At 45.0% G+C, this 22,232-nt stretch overlaps 1 protein-coding gene across 1 annotated transcript in view; it reads left to right on the forward strand.

The window, feature by feature from the left end:
- Window positions 1-21,056, forward strand: part of LOC124775724 — a 70,989-nt gene extending 49,933 nt beyond the window's left edge. Inside the window, exons 2-3 of the mRNA XM_047250550.1 lie at window positions 2,513-3,410; window positions 20,039-21,056. Coding sequence (XP_047106506.1) covers window positions 2,532-3,410; window positions 20,039-20,434 — 1,275 coding nt within the window. The 5' untranslated portion in view covers window positions 2,513-2,531 and the 3' untranslated portion in view covers window positions 20,435-21,056. The remainder of the gene's footprint in view (window positions 1-2,512; window positions 3,411-20,038) is intronic.
- The last annotated feature ends 1,176 nt before the right edge of the window (window positions 21,057-22,232 follow it).

Below are 22,232 nucleotides of genomic sequence, written 5' to 3' on the forward strand. Positions count from 1 at the left end.
AAGACGCCCATGTAGTGGCAATACATTGTCGGCAGTGTGGATCATTAAGGAGGGAGGTATTAAGCTTTCAGTAACCTCTGCTGCGCCACACTGACTGAGGTGGCAGAGCCAGGGAGCAAATGACGGCGCAATGGTCCGAAAATGCAAGGGGCCATCGTTCAGCTTGGGCGACTTCATTGCCGAGGTGAGCAGAGACATAAAACCGGTCCAGTCTGCTCGCAGAATGTGCTGTATAATGGGTAAAACCAGGGGCATTGCCCTGAATTTTCTCCCAAACGTCCACTAGATGAAAATCTTCGATTAAGGTGAGCAGCGCCGGGCATGGCGAATAACCAGGCACTTGGTCCTGCGGATGGAGGACACAGTTGAAATCGCCTCCCATGATAAGGCGATCATAGCGTCCAGAAAACAGGAGCGCCACGTCATGTCCGAAGAAAGTGGACCGCTGCCGACGGTTCGTGGAGCCAGACGGAGCGTAGATATTGATGACGCGCGTGTCGAAGATGGTAACAGCCATGCCTCTTCCACAGGGAAGGATTGTCGTGTCCGTGAGTGGGATTCCTTCGCGTATGTAGAAAGCCACTCCACGCCCTGATTGATCACATGTGGACGTGTATGAGTCGTAGCCGTAGACTGGTGGTAGTGTGGCAACGGGTACTTCCTGAAGAAGGGCGACGTCGACGTCAGAGGCCCGAAGCATGTCACATAGGAGTTGCAGCTTGGGTGCAGTGCCGATCATGTTGATGTTCAGTGTGGCAAACCGGTACGTTTGTTTCAGTGGTGGTGGACGCGCATCTACCATCACCAAGGGAAGTAAGAGGAGGGCACCGACAGGAAGTCCCGTCCCACCAGCTGCAATGCCTCGCTTTGATGTTAACAGGCAGCCTCGTCCGGCGGAGGCAACTCATCCGGAGGAGGAGGCGTACCTTCCTCAATGTCGTCGGCCCATGCTCCTGTGCCGTGGGTCTGTCCAATGTCCATGGGAATTGCGTCGTGGTGAGAGAGATCTGGAGTTGTCGGCGGGGAGACAGGCGTCTCAACCGGCGCACCGATCGTTACATTGTGCGTGGCGACCTCCATAGTGGTCCCGTCCTGCGAAACGTCTTGTTCATCGTGGAAGTTGTTTGCCGACCTCTGCGTGGAAATGTCGGCTGCTTGGGTGTCGTCTTCGTCGTCGCGGGTGGCAACGCTCTGAGAGCCCATTTGCGCCTACGTGGCGAGCGTTGTTTGCGCACGTGTTCCTCAGTGTCGGACGACGGCAAGGAGGAGCGTCGACCTGGTTCGAAGGCGTCGGTGGGTACAATGAAATTGTCAAACAGGTGTTGTGAAGATGTACTGGTCTCCTCAGCGTCCGGTGTGGGAGCCTGTTCGGCGGCAAGGTTGTCAGGTGGGACGTCTGCACCGTTCGTTGACCGCTCGGCTAATCCCGCGCGGCGTTGCTAAAGTAGCAAGAAGTATTAGTGTAGGTGCAGTCACAGAACTTACACTTATATTACAAAAAATGGAGTTTTTAGCTGGAGTCGACCCACCGCCTTACATATGTTCGTCTTCGGAAGCTCGAACGCTAACCACTTTCTTTTATTTTGTTTGATCTCATTTTGCTCGTGATGGATCGTTTTATGTATTCGGGGTGGACGTCCCATGACGTTTGTTCAAGTCAGTCGTCATTGCATTGAGTCTGTTTTTTTTATTACAGAGGGCTGCTAACCCTCTGACCGAACACTCTGAGCTACCCTGTCGGCACCACTAGACCACCATTAATGTCTGTAGCCTACGCATAGATACACCAGACATATGAACCTTCCCTTGCGATTTTCTCGGAATTGCCGCAGTACTGCACTTTACTACTTGCACATTATGTTGTTTTAATGACCAACTAAGGGTGAACAAAGTTTGAAGTATATCCGTCATGACGTCCCCTGGTGAGTATATGCATTGTATAAATTTGACAACTTTTAGCCCCGCGGGATTAGCCGAGCGGTCTGGGGCGCTGCAGTCATGGACTGTGTGGCTGGTCCCGGCGGAGTTTCGAGTCCTCCTTTGGGCATGGGTGTGTGTCTTTGTCCTTGGGATAATTTAGGTTAAGTAGTGTGTAAGCTTAGGGACTGATGACCTTAGCAGTGAAGTCCCATAAGATTTCACACACATTTGAATATTTTTGATAACTGTTACCCTGTAAGGAGGATTATTATTTTGCGTTCCAGAGACATGATCTGAAGATGATCTGCGTATGATCGAAATGGGTTACCACTGACACGTGATTTTAACTTTTAATAAAAAGAATTGCAGTCAAGAGTGATTGTCACTTAAAGTTAGGTAACCAGAGCGCTATTTCATTACATTTACGTTTCAAAAAATTATTAAATCACGCAAATGGTGAAAGTGTTACCATACTGAGGATGTACATTATAACTGCCAAACGTAGTCGTTCCACATCCCACTGAGAAATCGTAGTTACGATGCACGGAACGTGGGAAATAGCTAGCCAACCATCTCCCTTCTTGTGCTTTAGGTATTCGTGACGAATCATCATGTCTTCATCAGAAAAGAACGCTGTGATCACGCCAGCCTGGGTGGACGAGAAATTCGTAAAGGAAGCGCTCAGTGAAGCGGAGGGCAAGCAGATAGCAGAGGTGTCGTGTGTGAGGGTGGAGCCGGCGGTGAAGCCGGGGGCCAACTTCATGAGCTCGCTGCTGCGGCTGTCGTGCGAGGTGCGGCTGGCCGGCGGCGGCGCGGCGGAGGCGCGCAGTCTTGTGCTCAAGGTGGGGCTGGGTGCGGGGCCCATGGCCGACCTGGCCGAGGAGGCACAGGTGTTCGAGCGCGAGGCGCGCGTCTACCAGGAGCTGCTGCCGCGGGCTGAGGAGGCGCTGCGGGCGGTGGAGGGGGGCGGCGGCGGCGAGTGGCGGCCGCTGGCGCCGCGCACCCTGGGGGCGGCGACCGGGGGCGACGGCCGGCCCGCCTGGCTGCTGCTGGAGGACTTGCGCGCAAGCGGCTTCCGCACGCAGCCACCCGGCGCGGGGCTGGACCGCGCGCACTGCTCGCTGGGCCTGCGCGCTCTGGCGCGCCTCCACGCCGCCTCCGCGCGCCTGCTGGAGGACTCGCCCCCGCTGCGGACGGACGCGCTGTTCTTGCGGTCGCCGCTGACGAGCCGCGAGGCCTGTGACCAGTTGGCCAGCATCGTGCCGCGTCACGCGCTCGCCCTCTCCGCCGCCCTCGCCGCCAGCGGACGGGGCGGCCTAGCCGACAGGTACGAGGCGGCGGCCGAGCGCATCGTGGGCCGCCTCAGGCAGCTGGACGGCAGCGGCCCGCCGGCGCTGCAGGTGTTGCTGCACGGCGACGTCTGGAAGAACAACTTCCTCTTCCGCTACTCGGGCCAGCAGCCCACCGACGTCCGCCTACTCGACTTCCAGGCAAGTGGTACCGCACTGCCTACTCTTCTAGCTTAGCGGGACGGTAACACAATGACTAAACGTCAACAGGACGGTATGCAACCGTGTTCACACGAGCGAAAACACCAACAGGACGTCAGTTTTCGTAGACCAGTAGCGAACAACAAAAGTGAGGTTATGAGAAACCGCCCACATTACAGAAAGTCAGGTATACACTGAAACTTCCTGGCATATTAAAGCTGTGTGCCGGACCGAGACTCGAACTCGGGACCTTTGCCTGTGAGGACGGGGCGTGAGTCGTGCTTGGGTAACTCAGTTGGTAGAGCACTTGCCCGCGAAAGGCAAAGGTCCCGAGTTCGAGTCTCGGTCCGGCACACAGTTTTAATCTGCCGGGAAGTTTCATATCAGCGCACACTCTGCTGCACAGTGAAAATCTCACTCTACAAATATACACTGTCCATCAAAATTACAAGATCACTTTTCGAAACCCCGTAAATGTCTCCCATTCCAACGCTTAAGCATATAATTTGACTCAAAGGTACCCGTTTATAACCTTCCTCTGTACTGGTGCAAAAAATGGTTCAAATGGCTCTGAGCACTATGGGACTTAACATCTGAGGTCATCAGTCCCCTTGAATTAGAACTACTTAAACCTAACTGACCTAAGGACATCACACAGCCATGCCCGACGCAGGATTCCATCCTGCGACCGTAGCGGTCACGCGGTTCCAGACCGAAGGTCCTAGAACCGCTCGTCCACAACGGCCGGCTACTGGTGCAAAAGCTTGGCGCGCTGCACCGTCACCGTCCGGCTCGGTGATACTTCAAACGCCAAGGTCTCGACATTTACGGAAAAAAGGCTAGAGTTCAGAAGTTCATTTGAGGTATAAGTTGACTTAATTATGTGATTTTGACACCAAATTTCGCCAGAATACTGCCAAGTGCCACCGTGGACGTGTTACTAGATGGGAATTTCGTCACAGCTTCTCTTACCAACATTTCAACCCTTATTTTTGCGCCCCTGCGGTGGATCGCGATGTCCAGAGTTGAAATCATGCGGTTTCCTTATGAGTGGCTGAGACATACCGCCGCTCAGACTCGACACGAAAGGGCCTCTAGGGGGTGGCATGGCATAAAGGGCGTCACTGAAACAACGCCTTTCCTTGGGGTGTTCACCCTCATACATTTCAGGGTAGAAAATGACAGTTTGCTGAGCAATAAACAAAAGGACGACGTTGTAGACAGCCTTTGGCAATCTTGACGTCTCCTGTGCGATTCATCTGACTTGATAGACATCTCGGAACAGCAGTCTGAAACGTCTCTGTGGAGTCGTTTCATAAGACGCTTGTCGAATTCTGTACAACTTACTCACTTCACTACCTGATTTTAACTCAATTCATGAACTCTTCCAGAAAGACTGAGCACTCAAATAACTCCTGTTGAATAATATATGTGTGTTTTAATGTGGAGTTTCGGTTTTGTTTTGTGGGAAATGCTGAGTTGGTTATCGTCTGCTGGGAACAGACGATGTTGCTTCTAGTTCGAAGGAGAGCACAGGATGGCTAACATAGGTTTCCAATAGCGGAACAGAGAGGTTTACCCATCTTAGTCGAAGGCTGTTTTTTGTGTGTGAGGTTGGTGACGGAGGGCTACCCCTCTGGTAGCTTCCGCTGCACGGGGAGCTAGGTAATCTCGAAAGAGAAAGGAGCACACTTCGGTGAATGCTTGGTGAGTACGGATAGCAGCTCTTAAGGGGGGTTTCAGGTGATGAGAATCAGGTTGAATTAGGACTTCGTTATGTTTACCTGTTGAAATACTTCAGCTTAACTGAAGCGTGTAAAGTGCCATGATTATATTGCTTTAAATAGGCGATTTTTGTGTGTTTGAGTTAAAAGTGCGGAAGTTACTTTGTTCATTTTGAACAACGGTGAAGTAGAATTTCAAACGGTAAAACTGATTAGGAAAAGCTGGTTAGGATCACTTCAACCGTACGTGAGTGTAGTACTGTGTCGAAGCGAGTATGATTTTTAATCTTATTTTTTGTGGAAGTTGCTTTTGTCTTTGTGTATCGACTTTGGTCACGTGTTTGCTAATCAGTGCCCCTTCTGGCCCACCACGGCAGCGCAATACGCTTTATTTTAACTGCTTGTTTAATGAGCTATAATTTCTGCAAGAATATCTGTCCTTTCGTGCGCTTTCTACAAAGCAGCGCAACAGTTTGATTCGGAATGCACCACGTGCTCTAGTTCGGCCGTTTGCAAGCAGCAGACGCAGTTAGTATGTTGAATAATTATCGCACAACCTCGTGCATTGGTTAAACCTCTGTCCAGAATACTGCATGCGTAGAATCGTAATGCGAATCTCACTGAGATATTTTTATGGTATGAATGAAGAGGAGATGATAGTATCATTGTCTCCCTCCCCCGTTTTCTGTGTTTCTTCTTGCTGTAATTAAATAGTGCTCTGTTACATTCTCACGCAATTCTTACTTAAATATTTCTAGTCAGGCACCAGTTATGTGTAGTTGGGATGTGCAACCAAATACTTAGATATAATTAATAATCTACGTGAAAGATAAATTCTGTATTGTTGTTCTTACCCACTTACTCCGATTTCCAATCCTGAATTAATCAAGTTGCTTCATGCACGACATGCAGTGCTGCTTATCTGGCTACTTAAATAAATTTACGTACTTGTAATGAAGTTATTAAGGTAATTAAACTAATAATTTTCCAGCTCCGTTTTTTTTTTAATGGTTAGGAAGGGCTTGGGCTGGTGGCGACCCTGAATTTCTGAATTTTTATCATTATTTGTGTGAGAGAAGTAGCTACAAATGCGAGATAACGTATATGGCTCGGTGAGAAAAGTCGTAAAGATAGTAATACGCTACAAGTCTCATGAAACATGATATCACCCCTTGGGGGTGCAGTATGATCGCAGTTTTTTCTCTGGTGCAGGGCATGGAACCACTAGCGACCGTTCAAAACCATTCGACGAAATCTGAATATGATCCGATGCAGCGAAGTTTCCCTCTGCTCTATGCTTTTTCAGTGCTTCTGTTCCATACCCTCCTGTGACGTGATTACATGCATGCATAAAACAGAAAAACACCCCTCTAAGACCTCCCTCCCCTCCAGTTCAGCAAAACCCTCGGTGGTATCTGACCACATTTATTGTTTTGAAAATGTGCTAGTTCAGAGAAAACCTGCAAAACACTCCTGAGCGCCTGCAGGCACACAACTGGCCTCGTAGAAGTGTCAAGTGGTTGCCTGCCTCCAGGCAGCTCGAGCTACATCACATTTTCTCCACAAAGACACATATCTTTTTAAAATTCTCAGTAAATGTGGGTGGTTTGCTACAGATAGTTTTGCCAAACTCGGAGGTTTTTGAGGAACCCTTCGCCGTTTTATTCATGCATGTGTCGACGTCACACCTCCCCCTGATCACGCCACAGGAGCGCGCAAAACAGGAGCACTGAAAAAGCGTGATGAAACTTCGCTGCTTCAGATCACGTTCACATTTCGTCGAATTATTTTGAACGGTCCCTAAGGATTCCATCCGGTACACAAGAGCAAAAATCGGGATCACACTGGACTCCAAAGTTTTGAGACCAAATTCAATGAGACTGCAGCCTCGAAATGTTCTTTGAGAACGGTAGAACCGCGCAGAATGTGCCGGGAGTGCCACAGGTTGCCCTTCTGCTCGTCGAACCACGAACTGATGTTTCCGACCTTAAAATGTGTGGGAATCAACGTCCTGAGGGAAGTGGTGGTTTCATTGGCCTCCATTATACCGAGTGATCAAAAAGTCAGTATAAATTTGAAAACTGAATAAATAACGGAATAGTGTAGATAGAGAGGTACAAATTGACACACATGCTTGGAATGACAGGGGGTTTTATTAGAACCAAAAAAATACAAAAGTTCAAAAAATGTCCGACAGATGGCGCTTCATCTGATCAGATTAGCAATAATTAGCATAACAAAGTAAGATAAAGCAAAGATGATGATCTTTACAGGAAATGCTCAATATGTCCACCATCATTCCTCAACAATAGCTGTAGTCGAGGAATAATGTTGTGAACAGCACTGTAAAGCATGTCCGGAGTTATGGTGAGGCATTAGCGTCGGATGTCGTCTTTCAACATCCCCAGAGATGTCGGTCAATCACGATACACTTGCGACTTCAGGTAACCCCAAAGCCAATAATCACACGGACTGAGGTCTGGGGACCTGGGAGGCCAAGCATGACGAAAGTGGCGACTGAGCACACGATCATCACCAAACGACGCGCGCAAGATATCTTTCATGCGTCTAGCAATATTGGGTGGAGCACCAGCCTGCATAAACATCGTACGTTCCAGCAGGTGTTTATCACCCAGGCTGGTGATGATGCGATTCTGTAACATATCGGCGTACCTCTCACCCGTCACGGTAGCAGTTACAAAACCAGAATCACGCTTTTCCTCGAAGAAAACAGGCCCGATAACGGTAGATGTGGTAAATCCAACCCATACCGTGCCTTTCTCGTCGTGCAGTGGAGTTTCCACGACAGTTCTAGGATTTTCGGTAGCCCAAACTCTGCAGTTGTGGTCGTTGACAGACCCTCGGAGCGTGAAATGAGCTTCGTCAGTCCACAACACGGTACTCAACCAATCGTCATCTTCCGCCATCTTTTGAAACGCCCACACCGCAAATGCCCTCCGCTTCACTAAATCGCCGGGTAACAGTTCATGATGCCGATTGATTTTGTACGGATAGCATCGGACGGTACGCCTAAGTGCCAACCAAACAGTAGTGTATGGAATGCCGGTGCGACGTGCGACTGCACGAGCGCTGACTTCCCCGTGCATAGACGAACCAGCCACAATCTCCATTTGTTCCTGAACTGTATCAGCAGCATTACGCCTTGTGCTCGGTTGGCCACTACGGGGTCTATCGTCTAAACAACCCGTGGCTTCGAAATTCGAAATCATTCTCGCCACAGCTGCATTTGTCAACGGACCTTTACCCGTTCGAATCCCCTTCCTTTGGCGATAGGATCGTAACGCTGAACTAGCACATTCCCCATTCTGATAATACAGCTTCACTAAAAGTGCCTTTTCAGGTAACGCCAACATGCTGCGACTGCTGGCGCATCTGATTCTCTCTCTCTCTCGTTACAGCTCCTATTATACACGATTGTCATGAGCAATCACTGACGTTTTGCTGTCCAGCGCCATCTGTCGGACATTTTGTGAACTTTGTTTTTTTTATTTTTTGTTATAATAAAACCCCATGTCATTCCAAGTATGTTTGTCAATTTTTACCTCTCTTTCTACATCATTCCGTGGTTTATTAAGTTTTCAAATTTATACTGACTTTTTGATCAACCGGCACTTTCCCTTGAAGGCTTTACGTTTCGATTCTGAGCAGCTGAGTATCTGAAATGTTTTCATCGGCCACTCCTAAGAAAACTACGTAATTTAAACACTGGGCATCGCGGTTATTTCCTGCACCGCAGAGGTCTCAAAAGGAGGGATGAAATGTTGGTAAGGGGGGGACTGTGACGACCTTCACATAGTGTGACACGTCCACAGCGGCGTTGGGCAGAGTTGTGAAATTTGGTGACAATGTCACATCGTCCAGCAACTTTACACTTCTGAGCTCTGCCTTCTTTTCGCATGTGTCGACTCCTGGCTGTTTGAAGCGTTTTCGAGTCCGTGGGTGGCGTTCCAGTGCGCCACGCTTTTGCACCATTACAGAAGAAGGTCGTAGACATCTTTGAGTCAGATCTAAAACTTATGCGCCGGAACGGGAGACAATTACGACGTTTCGAAAAAGTGATCCTTTAATTCTGTTGCGCAGTGTAGTATAAGAAATAAGGAAGTAGCAATGGTAGAGCTTATTAATACCCGAAGCAAAATTCATAATTTACGTTCTTGACGAAGGTTGAATAATAAATCTCCCACAGTGCTGAGGAATGAAAGTGTATCAAGGTGTTATCCACACAGTTCAAGACACCGACAAGTAACCGTCCAACAAAATGTACGCTTACAAGCCGGCCGGGGAGGCCGAGCGGTTCTAGGCGCTTCAGTCTGGAATCGCGCGACCGCTACGGTCGCAGGTTCGAATCCTGCCTCGGGCATGGATGTGTGTGATGTCCTTAGGTTAGTTAGGTTTAAGTAGTTCTAAGATCTAGGGGACTGATGACCTCAGCTGTTAAGTTCCATAGTGCTCAGAGCCATTTGAACCATTTTTTTACGCTTTCATACGCGTCAAACGGAATTTAAAAGACCGTATGTAGAGTCTCTTTACCTCATCCATTATGTTTCGTTTTCGTTTCAAGTACCAAACAACGTTGAAAACCACTGTATTTTTATCCCTAGCGCTAACTTTTTCACAGCTGAAAAACGTTTTTCAATTAAAGTTGTTTTAACTATTTTTGTTATTGTGTATGTGCAGTGCAGGCATTTTCTTTGTCCGGTTATTGTAAAACGTAAATCAATTTTCCCTTACGGGTATTTGACCTCTTTCGTCGAAGAACAGTCACAGAAAATATTTGTAAGTCCTCATGGAACATAATCAATCTTTCACGAAAACAAACATAAAATAAATACTAAGAAAATAGAAAAACTTAAGAGACTGCTGGTACCTAAGTGATTTGAGTGAGAACAGATTAACTTCCAACGTTAGCAGACGTCGTCATTGTCCCCCAGAAAAGTCCCTTTTCGTTCCGACCAGTCCCGTTGACGTACTGTGCGCATGCCGCCGATTGAAATACGCTGTGGGAGGTTTTGACGTTCCGTTGCACGATGTCCAGAGCGAATCGACCTTAAGACACTGGACCCGTATTCGGGAGGAACATGATTCAAAACTGCCATCCAGTCATTCTGATGCTTCCACCCTCATATGATTTCATTGAGTAACTATCTGTGATATTAGAGTGTGTTACTGACCGCTTCAGAACTCAAAGGATTTTGTTGACAAAATGTCTTAGGTAAAGTCTGAATACTGCTGAAACATGGAAGAGTGCAAAAAGGCAAAAAAAGAGTCGTTTCAAAAGATGGAGAGCAGGTCATATAATTTTTAGAGTCCAATAAATATAAAAAAACAGTTATGCACCTGTCGCTAGCCCTTCTTAGAAGTCGAAAATGGGCCATATTTAGTTGTTAATAAAACTTGCAAAGTTACGTTCCTCTTATTGTCGTGTATTCTACTAAAGCCTTACCATGTATCATCATTCTGCTCACCAACAAAATTGTGTACCCCTAATTCGGAGGAGAAATCCTCCCAGTGTCCCCTACAGACTCCAGGAATCACTAAGCAGAATCCTCCGTTGTAGTGTGCGATGTTTTGAGCTTCTTTCAATAGCTCCTTAAACGTTATCTGTGCGTCTTCTGTGCGTCACAAAGCCTCCGTTTTATTTGCAAACTGACGATTACCGTTCGATCTTCCTCAGGGTACTGCAGAAATGCGACAACTACAATGAAAATTTCTTTCTGTACTCAACTACAAAACCAAACCTGTGTACTAAAGCTGGTACAACTGTGTGTGTAGTTTGTAGAACATATGTTCATTTTAAGTGGTTATTCAAAATACAATAATAACTAATCACATTACACCTAAAATTATTTTACGAGAAGTTAAATAGCTGTAATACTCTGCAGCACGATGATTGAGCCCGCATCTCGTGGTCGTGCGGTGGCGTTCTCGCTTCCCACGCCCGGGTTCCCGGGTTCGATCCCCGGCGGGGTCAGGGATTTTCTCTGCCTCGTGATGGCTGGGTGTTGTCTGCTGTCCTTAGGTTAGTTAGGTTTAAGTAGTTCTAAGTTCTAGGGGACTGATGACCATAGATGTTAAGTCCCATAGTGCTCAGAGCCATTTGAACCAAGTCACGATGATTGACATGCAGTCCTACGGGACCTTTTACATTGATCACTCATACATCTTTCACTGTTTCACTCTTCAAATGCTTTGTGCTGTTCACTTAATCAACTGTCAGGACGTGCAACAGGAAAAACAAGTATGTAAAATCTAATGCGCCTAGGACGTCGTCATAATTGAGGACGAAACTACACTCCTGGAAATTGAAATAAGAACACCGTGAATTCATTGTCCCAGGAAGGGGAAACTTTATTGACACATTCCTGGGGTCAGATACATCACATGATCACACTGACAGAACCACAGGCACATAGACACAGGCAACAGAGCATGCACAATGTCGGCACTAGTACAGTGTATATCCACCTTTCGCAGCAATGCAGGCTGCTATTCTCCCATGGAGACGATCGTAGAGATGCTGGATGTAGTCCTGTGGAACGGCTTGCCATGCCATTTCCACCTGGCGCCTCAGTTGGACCAGCGTTCGTGCTGTACGTGCAGACCGCGTGAGACGACGCTTCATCCAGTCCCAAACATGCTCAATGGGGGACAGATCCGGAGATCTTGCTGGCCAGGGTAGTTGACTTACACCTTCTAGAGCACGTTAGGTGGCACGGGATACATGCGGACGTGCATTGTCCTGTTGGAACAGCAAGTTCCCTTGCCGGTCTAGGAATGGTAGAACGATGGGTTCGATGACGGTTTGGATGTACCGTGCACTATTCAGTGTCCCCTCGACGATCACCAGTGGTGTACGGCCAGTGTAGGAGATCGCTCCCCACACCATGATGCCGGGTGTTGGCCCTGTGTGATTCGGTCGTATGCAGTCCTGATTGTGGCGCTCACCTGCACGGCGCCAAACACGCATACGACCATCATTGGCACCAAGGCAGAAGCGACTTTCATCGCTGAAGACGACACGTCTCCATTCGTCCCTCCATTCACGCCTGTCGCGACACCACTGGAGGCGGGCTGCAGGATGTTGGGGCGTGAGCGGAAGACGGCCTAACGGTGTGCGGGACCGTAGCCCAGCTTCATGGAGACGGTTGCGAATGGTCCTCGCCGATACCCCAGGAGCAACAGTGTCCCTAATTTGCTGGGAAGTGGCGGTGCGGTCCCCTACGGCACTGCGTAGGATCCTATGGTCTTGGCGTGCATCCGTGCATCGCTGCGGTCCGGTCCCAGGTCGACGGGCACGTGCACCTTCCGCCGACCACTGGCGACAACATCGATGTACTGTGGAGATCTCACGCCCCACGTGTTGAGCAATTCGGCGGTACGTCCACCCGGCCTCCCGCATGCCCACTATACGCCCTCGCTCAAAGTCCGTCAACTGCACATACGGTTCACGTCCACGCTGTCGCGGCATGCTACCAGTGTTAAAGACTGCGATGGAGCTCCGTATGCCACGGCAAACTGGCTGACACTGACGGCGGCGGTGCACAAATGCTGCGCAGCTAGCGCCATTCGACGGCCAACACCGCGGTTCCTGGTGTGTCCGCTGTGCCATGCGTGTGATCATTGTTTGTACAGCCCTCTCGCAGTGTCCGGAGCAAGTATGGTGGGTCTGACACACCGGTGTCAATGTGTTCTTTTTTCCATTTCCAGTAGTGTATTATCAGTTTGGGCGAGGATCGGAAAAGGAAATTAGCCACGACTTTGTTGCATTGACAACGCTGGTGTTGAGTATGTTGATAGAACGTTTTATGTTCTGAAGATAAGCTGTGCATAATAAAAACCGCAAGCGGTGTCGAATTAATTAGTGATAGCACAGATGACTACAGACTTTCACCAATCACCGTTAACTACATTGTAATTCCCTGTCGTAGTTTACAAATTTATAAAATTGTGAAGAAGATGAATTCACGTTATTGCGAAGATATGGAGTAGAAACAGTAAGCAGAAACGTGTTTATGGGCACGTTCACACGCTGCCCGAAGGAAAAAATGAATTTATGATATGTTTTCACGTATTTATTCGAATTGACTACACCAACCTTCCCCACTCGTACTTTTCTTACTCCTTATGTATGCTCCCTACACGGATTCCAACCAAATTCCGTTTCGACTCCTGGTGCCCGTCACTCCCTAATACTCCCACTTAGTTTTTTACTATGTGTCCGTGCCATTCCTTGTACATTAACGAATTTACTTGTCGTTTTCCTGAGATTCTGTGCAGTCATCCTCTAAGCCTCGCCTGTTTTTCCTCTAAGCTGAATTCTGATGGTTAAAGAATTGTTGTAAACTGCGTATTATGAATTTATGTCGTATACTGAGGATCCAACAAGAACCGGAACGCTTTGTTCTTTATACAGTGCGTTGTTGTTCAATGGCTGTTAACAATATATCTACAATTAAAGCTTTCAGGAGATGGTAAGACACAAATTTTCGTCGTAAATTGTTTGGGGTAGGTGTGGCATAATGAGCAGCGACGTATATTTTTTTTTCTAACCTCCGTGTTTTCTAATAGTTTCTGATACATTCTTACCAATAAGAATATTTTATAATAATGGAAGTTATGTAAAAATCAGTGTACTCAGACTGAGGAGAGATTTAATGAGACTGGGTTTATGTACAAGAGTACTTACACTGCTTGTAGAAAGACATTTTGCACATTCTTGTTTCAAGTTTTGTATTTCACATGTTGTAAATATTCTGCTGCCGAACAGAAACAGAGATATAGTAAGAATGACGTTAGGTCTTTACTGAAAAGTGAGAATGATGAAGTAATTTTTACCTTGTGAAGAGAACTATGCTGTATTTTCATGGCGCTATTTCTAATGGAAATTTCGTAAGCCGATATCCTTACTAACTGGACGTGGGGCTTTCCTTTTTGCCTTATACCATGTTCATGGATATTGAAATTTTTCTTTATGCAGACTACCGTCAGAACAACATCACTAGCATGTGGACAAGAGAAGAAAATGTGGGTTTTAATAGAACTGTCGTAGGAATTTCATGGCCGTCCATTTCGTAAATAGTATTCTTTGCGAGCCAATTACAGACGGCAACTTCCGTTGGAGCGTGCTGCGTTCGCGTATACCACATTGAGGCACACGGACCGTATGCACAGGTCGCTTCGTTTCTGAGCGTTCAGCAGGTTGCTGAATTTGACACCGTCAACGTTGACTTTCGAAAGCATGGTCCGCATGCCGACGGCTACGGGCTTGCGATACTCCATATGGGCAACCGTTCGACTTACAAGACTGTTGACGTTATCATAAGTCACCAACCTGTTTGATTGTATGAGCACAGTCACACACATTTTGTTTCGGTTATATGTGAAACATCTTCAGTGACCTGATTGTATATTCATCCTGTTTGTAGCAATGTATTTTTTCTTCTGAATATTCTAAGGCTTCCTTAATTTATATTGCCTTCCTCCTTACAAAATGTGTTGTTACTGTACTGTAAGTATGGTTGTTTCCACCAGCTGAAGTGGCTTCTGTGTTCCAACACCATCTACAGCAATGGAAATCAGTATTAAGGCAGGGTTCCTACGAAAGTAATATACAATTGTTGAAGCATTCATATATCGAATTTATTGTGAATGTAATAGATATGTATAAGTAGATATAAACAATCTGGACGTAATTACATAATTTCCTTCACAACACGGGTAACAAACCAAGGCGTTTCCAATTTCCTGCATGAAAATTGGTGTTAAAGAACTCGCTGTCCTGTTGTGTTATTACACTGTTAGTATTTTGTCCAATTTCCGTTCTTCCTAATTACCTCAAAAATTATTTTCGCCATTGATTTTATTATGGTTTGTAGTTCTTGAAATGAAATTATCGCCTACTCTTCTCTCTTTTCAGCTCACATATGGCCACAAATTGTCTTACATTGCGAGAAACACGCCTTGCAAGTGTTTCCCAATGTTTTCCACGGACTTCTGATCAAGGCTACGGGCAGGTCAGGGCAAACAAGACATTGATATCATTATCTTTAAACATTTTTGTCGTTCTGCAGAAACATGCACAGGTGCCTTATCTTATTGAAACATTAGACTTTCGCCCCTAGGCCCTCGTACAGTCTAATTCGTTCTGTCTCTAGAATCTGAGTTCATTCTAATCCTCACTCAAGCAATGTATGGTTTACCTTCAGCGGAGAATGCTGCCCAAATCATAATCTTCCACTACCAAAATTTCTGCTCGTTCTTACCTGTTGCTCTTTTCTCAGGTCATGCCAGTCATATTGAAATCCATTCGGACTACCTAAAATAAGCATCTTCTTATTAATGAAGATAAATTTATCCCATTCTCAAGTCCATGGCACATGTTTTCAGTAAACTTCAATCTAGCCTGTTTATGCAGGCGTTTCTTAATACAAGATGTTTTCATTTGACAAAATTTGTCGTACACGTCTGGCTGTTACTGGTAAGGGTAAATCAGCAAAAACGTAAAAAGATTAACGATTTGTGGCTTTTCATTTGCGGAAATGTAACCGTTTCGATGTCTCGGACTATTTTCTACTTTGCCTATATTTTCCGTTCTGTCCATATTGTGCGCCGAATCTAACGAAATTATAAATCACTGATTTTTAACGGTTCAACTACTTGGCGACTTGACGATTAGAGAGTGCCGTTTTCTTCTACGCACAGATTTTTACTTTTTCATCACATGATAATTGTTTTCCGCGTGGATATGTCCCAATCGTGGCTTCTATACACAATACACACTGTCGATAATGTTTTCTGTTTCCAATTTGCAGAAATGGCACTTACACACACACCAAGTTCCACCCTCTAGCACCTGAATCGTTGATGTCTTGTTGTATACTGTATTACTGACATCGCATGCGATATTATTTGACTGCTTTTGTCAGTATACTGGATCTCATACTATTGCGTACATACTGGACACAATTATTCCAACCGGCAATTTTGATTTCCCTACAAATGTCCATGCCTTTATACCGATTTCCAATACTATGTACTTGTCTGAAGAGGATACGATTTGTATTGGCAAATTTCCCTCATTTTATTACCCACTTTCGTAGCACTGCCTACTGATGAATTCGTTTTTGCAATGTCTGCATTCAATTGTTTCATTGTTCCCGTCACAATTTTGAATAAAACCAGAGTGAGTGCTGTACATGATCCATGATCTTTCGTTGTGTTCAAGCAACAGGACTGTGTCTTCTTTGAGGTCGAAGGCTAAGAGGTACGCTGTTCTTTACTTGTTACAAACATTGCGCGTGCCACACCCAGGAGGATATCATTTTAAGGCAGTTGGCGGTGTATATGTGGTTATCTGTTTCTGTAAAACTGTTAACCTAATCAGGAAGCAAAGTTCAACGTGTTTTCTTCTGTGAAGTACCTCTCATTGTGTTTACCTAACAACAAAAATATTGGCTTACTTTGCATGTGTTCACTCCTGGGAGCGTATTGAATTTTCTTCTGAGGCTGTGCACCTGAAGTAAATAAAGTGTTTATTCGTCAGAGACGAGCAATGAGAATCTTGTGTAAATTAGATAACTATTCACATTGCCGGAATCTTAGAATTCTTTGGCTCACTTCCCAAAACATTATTTCCTGAGTGGATTTTGTTACTGAGAATAGTAATCAGTCATGGCTGAATTGTGGTTTCCACACTTACAATACAAATCAGAAAAGTAACTTTCTTGTAAGCTTTACCTGGTGGTCTAGGGTTCAAACTTGATTATTTACTGTGGTGTGTATATTCAACAAGTTTCCATACAACTTACAGATTTTGAAATCCCTTTCAATTAAAAAACAACTAAAAGCATTTCTCATCAGCTACTCTTCCGAAAGATCTGCATATGTAGAGGCAAGGGTTGAAAAGTTCTGTTAGCAACAGCAAGAGCAGCAGTGTTGGTTGTAAATATTAAACATGATCGTTTCCGGTTACAGTTATTAAAATTTATTTTAATTTTTATTTATTGTGGTTGTAATTTCGAGTATTACTCGCCTTCATGCAGATACTGAAATGCAAATATGCACACTAGCATAAATGTAGCCTGTTTCAACGATCAAGCGAGTATGAACGGTATCAAATCAAGGAGTACATAAATATAAACACAAAACCAGATAAAAACGATGGTCGAAAAATACGACATCTATCAAGTGGGATCATACGAGCGACAGACATATGTTAAAGCGGTGGATTTTATCTGTTTTGGTGTTTATTCATGTAGTCCACGATATGGATATCACTAGTACTCGTTTGATGTTTCTTTTTTTCTTTATTTCTGTTCCATTCCCTTCACTCCAGATGGGTGGTGGTCGGCTGTCAGCGGTACAAGATTCCGCTTTTCAGCCAAGGGCTTAGGAACATAAACAAAGACGAAACACACCTGATTTTTTTAAAAGAAGGGAAGTTCCACGTCTTTTTAAAATTTATAAAAAGATAAAGTTTCTTGCTTTCTTGCCGTTTATAAAAAAAAACATTAAAGCTGTTGATTTTATTTGTTTGGATTTAAAATCTAAAGACTAAAAGATTAAAAGAAAAGATATATTTTTAAAATACTGAGAAACTGTGTTCCAAAAAAAGAAAGAAAGAAAGAAAAACTGGCTGCATTTTCACTAAAATCTGAAGGGATTTCACTGGGAGAAACGGATACGGGGAAGAGAAAATCTACATCTACATCTACATCCATACTCTGCAAGCCACCTGACGGTGTGTGGCGGAGGGTACCCTGAGTACCTCTATCGGTTCTCCCTTCTATTCCCTTCTATTGTTCGTGGAAAGAAGGATTGTCGGTATGCTTCTGTGTGGGCTCTAATCTCACTGATTTTATCCTCATGGTCTCTTCGCGAGATATACGTAGGAGGGAGCAATATATTGCTTGACTCTTCAGTGAAGGTATGTTCTCGAAACTTTAACAAAAGCCCGTACCGAGCTACTGAGCGTCTCTCCTGCAGAGTCTTCCACTGGAGTTTATCTACCATCTCCGTAACGCCTTCGCGATTACTAAATGATCCTGTAACGAAGTGCGCTGGTCTCCGTTGGATCTTCTCTATCTCTTCTATCAACCGTATCTGGTACGTATCCCACACTGCTGAGCAGTATTCAAGCAGTGGGCGAACAAGCGTACTGTAACCTACTTCCTTTGTTTTCGGATTGCATTTCCTTAGGATTCTTCCAATGAATCTCAATCTGGCATCTGCTTTACCGACGATCAACTTTTTATGATCATTCCATTTTAAATCACTCCTAATGCGTACTCCCAGATAATTTATGGAATTAACTGCTTCCAGTTGCTGACCTGGATTCTATATGGATGAAGGTTGTGATTAACGTTGTTTGGATCCCACAGATATCAATTATGGCGATGAGAGTAGATCTTGAATTTGATAGTGGGAGGAACGACAAAAGTAAGGAGAAGTCTGCTGGGTTGAGGAGGGGTTGGGAGGGAGAGGGTGGGTGACGAGGAAAAGAGAAGAGTAAGGAAAAAGAGAGGGAAGAGTGAGGGGGTAGGCCCTATGTATAGTGAGATGGGTAGGGTAGAGTTACTGTTGACAGGATGGATAAATATCAGGGCGAATTTTATTGTCTGGTTTTAGAAGTCGGTTGAAGTTACGTTGGGATAAAATACGGAATTTATGTATGTGTAGGGACAGTGGGATGTATTGGTAAAGGCGCGGCAGCATATCGGAATTGATGATCTGAGGGTAAACAGTAGGGTTAGGATTCTAGCTTGCTGACAGCATAGGATATGTGGAGATGTTTAATGTGCATCAGGAGGGGTCGAATATGATGAGGTGGTAGGCGATACAGGTAGGCGAATGATGCAAAGAAATAAGGCTGAGTGCATTACGTTCACGGATTTGGAGGCACTAGTAGGTGGAGCGATACAACCATGTCACATTTTCGTAGGGGAGAACTGGTGAAATAAAGGATTTGTGTGCCGGCCGGTGTGACCGAGCGATTCGAGGGGCTGCAGCCTGGAACCGCGCGACCGCTACGGTCGCAGGTTCGAATCCTGCCTCGGGCATGGATGTGTGTGATGTCCTCAGTTAGATTTAAGTTGTTGTAAGTTCTAGAGGACTGATGACCTCAGATGTTAAGTCCCATAGTGCTCAGAGCCATTTGAACCATAGGATTTGTGGATGCGGAGGATAGTTGAGTGGTGTAATCCCCGAATTTCGGCCAGTCAGTAGTTCAGTCTATTGCAGGCTTCCTCTTGGGTGGTTAGTACCCGAGGCTTCCATCTCAGTTGCTGTTTGACGGGTGGTCCAAGATATTTTAGTGTATTCGTTAACTTGCTTAAGTTATGGACTAGCGGCTGTATTTACGCCTGTGTGCAAACTTGCACTTGGGATTTGTCCCTGAAGATGAGAAAAACAACGAATAAAAAAACAAATTTTGACAACGGTAAGCGTAAGCGACCATATTTTGTAATTACATGATTACTATGGACTCATTCAACATTGAACTGTTGTTCACTGTAAAGCTGCCTGGCAGTTAGTAATATACTGTCAACGGGATTCTATATTAAGAGATACTGATAACATTGTTTCAAATACCACTGCATTGAAGCAAATATTACGCTACAAATAGAATATGAAGGGTAAATATCTAGTGTAACTGAAGAGGAATACCATTAAGTAGTGTACTGACAGTCCATTGTTAGTACAGCGAACTCATTATGTTTCTACGATACCCATGTCTTTTGTTAATGTGTAACGTAAGTTGTCCTACATCAGTGAAGGTTATCCTACTTGATGGGATCTGCGAAACGCCATTAATGAATTAATGAACAGTCTCTTTACCTTCTACTTTTCACCAGATAATAACAGATCCCACTTCCAAATCCACAGATGGTGAACATTGGAGCTCCCACGATAGATGTGGTGCACTTCCTGTACGCAAACGCCAGCGAGGAAACCCACCGCCAGCACCTGGAGCAGCTGGTGTCTGAGTACCACGGCACACTGCAGGCCACCTTGAAGGCGCTGGGGCTGCACCAGCAAGCTGACGCCTACCCACTGCAGGAGCTCCGGAGGGACATGGACCGCTGCGCTCCCATCGCCCTTCATTGCGCAATCCTCATGGGCGTCATACTCGGGGTGGAGGCCCACGGAGTCGACATACAACAGAGCTACAGCAGCGAAGACAAGCAAGCTGAAATACTCACCAAGGTTTACAGCAACCCTACATACCTCAGTTGCATCGAATACTTGTCTCCTCACTTTCAGAAGCAGGGCGTGCTCTAGTTGACCGTAAACTCGCGTACAAAATGTTTCTTCGACTGAGGTACAAGTAATATTAATGAAAAATGTTTCGACTTACGCGCCCAATTGCCCAAAGACAAATATTAGTTCAATATTTTTGACTATCTTAGATTAAATTTAAATTGTAATATCCATGTTGTCTACATCTTGCTCTACATCATTGGGGAGAAATAAGATTGCACCACAAAGCAACTTAATTCTTGGAGGGCACCATACCGTAAGAAAACTGAAATCAATGCGCATACAGTGCAACGTGTTGATATGTTCTGTGAGAAGAAATGGGCACTGACTGCTCCATTAGACCACCTAACAAAGTTTAAAAAATTCTTGTAAATGAAAATGCTAGCATTCTGTCTTGTGTATGCTGCAGGTGAGTAGTGTGTACAGAATGTTTAGTTAAATTAAAATGTACAGTGGAATTGATTACGCAATGGCAGTGAAATGTTAAAGTTCATCAGCTGCTTCAGTTACAAGAATTACTGTAGCTATGTAGATCAAGTACCAATTTTTATTGCCATTAATGTTTAAGAACACTTGAGCCCAGACTATGTAAATTTTGTGTTTTCATGAATTATAAGATTTACTAGTGTGCCAGATATGTGACTACTCGACATTTATAGACTTTTCAAAAAAATTTAAATAGTTTTTTGAAAATACACTGATTTTTGATTAATTTGCCAGTATTACTGAAACTTTTCAGATTATATTTGCATGGTTGCATTTAATCTCTCCCACTGTAGACTTACTTTCTGCTTTCGGAACATGGCTGTCTGATCTATTTTTGTTGACGTGCACAATGGACTATGTCGGACGGCAACGGCTGACTCCAGCAAGGGTGTGTATCATAACACTGTCGTGACTGAGGTGGCATCAAGTGTCTCACGTCATAACAAAAATTCTGAACACGGTCTTTACGTCACAAGAGCCCAAATGGCTCTGAGCACTATGCGACTTAACATCTGAGGTCATCAGTCGCCTAGAACTTAGAACTAATTAAACCTAACTAATCTAAGGACATCACACACATCCATGCCCAAGGCAGGATTCGAACCTGCGACCGTAGCGGTCGCTCGGCTCCAGACTGTAGCGCCTAGACCCGCACAGCCACTCCAGCAGGGTCAAGAGCCCACAAGAGAGCATCTACCCAATATTTAATTCTGAAGTCTAGAAATTTGTATCACTAATTTAATTCATAACCGAAGTCCTGACACCGAAATGATGCTCCCCATAAAGTCTCATTTTCCCTTGTTTGCATAACATTCTACTAATATCGCACGGGGTGTGAATCACGCTGATATGTCAATAATACCGCCAATTCAACCGTTTGTTAAAAATGTCGTAGCATCAGGTGATTTCCATTGCCAACTCTTTCTTTGCTCTGTTTTTTACTGTTTCTGTCGTAGGTACAATAATATTATACTTAACACACAAAGTGAAACACATTTGGGTCCCATTCACAGGCAGAAAAGCATGGCGATCGGTCGCCACGACCGTGTGTGTCTATCGTCGACCAGTGTGACAGCATCCACCACAAGAACAAAACAAATCAAAACAAGTAATCAAGGAAAAAGAGATTGAATAAGAAGTGGTGTAATCTGTATAATGGACCTTATCGAATTATTCAGATACCTCATGCTGGAAGTTACCTTCTCAGAGATGAAGAACATAGAAAAGTAAAAGTAGTTTATCCTCATTTTGAGTTAAAAAGATATTTTAGTTAGTTTATAAGAAAGAATTTTATATCAAGAGATTTGTAAAGTGATACAAGATCAAGACAGTT

Source organism: Schistocerca piceifrons, chromosome 2 (assembly GCF_021461385.2).
Source record: "Schistocerca piceifrons isolate TAMUIC-IGC-003096 chromosome 2, iqSchPice1.1, whole genome shotgun sequence".
NCBI classification, from domain to species: domain Eukaryota; kingdom Metazoa; phylum Arthropoda; class Insecta; order Orthoptera; family Acrididae; genus Schistocerca; species Schistocerca piceifrons.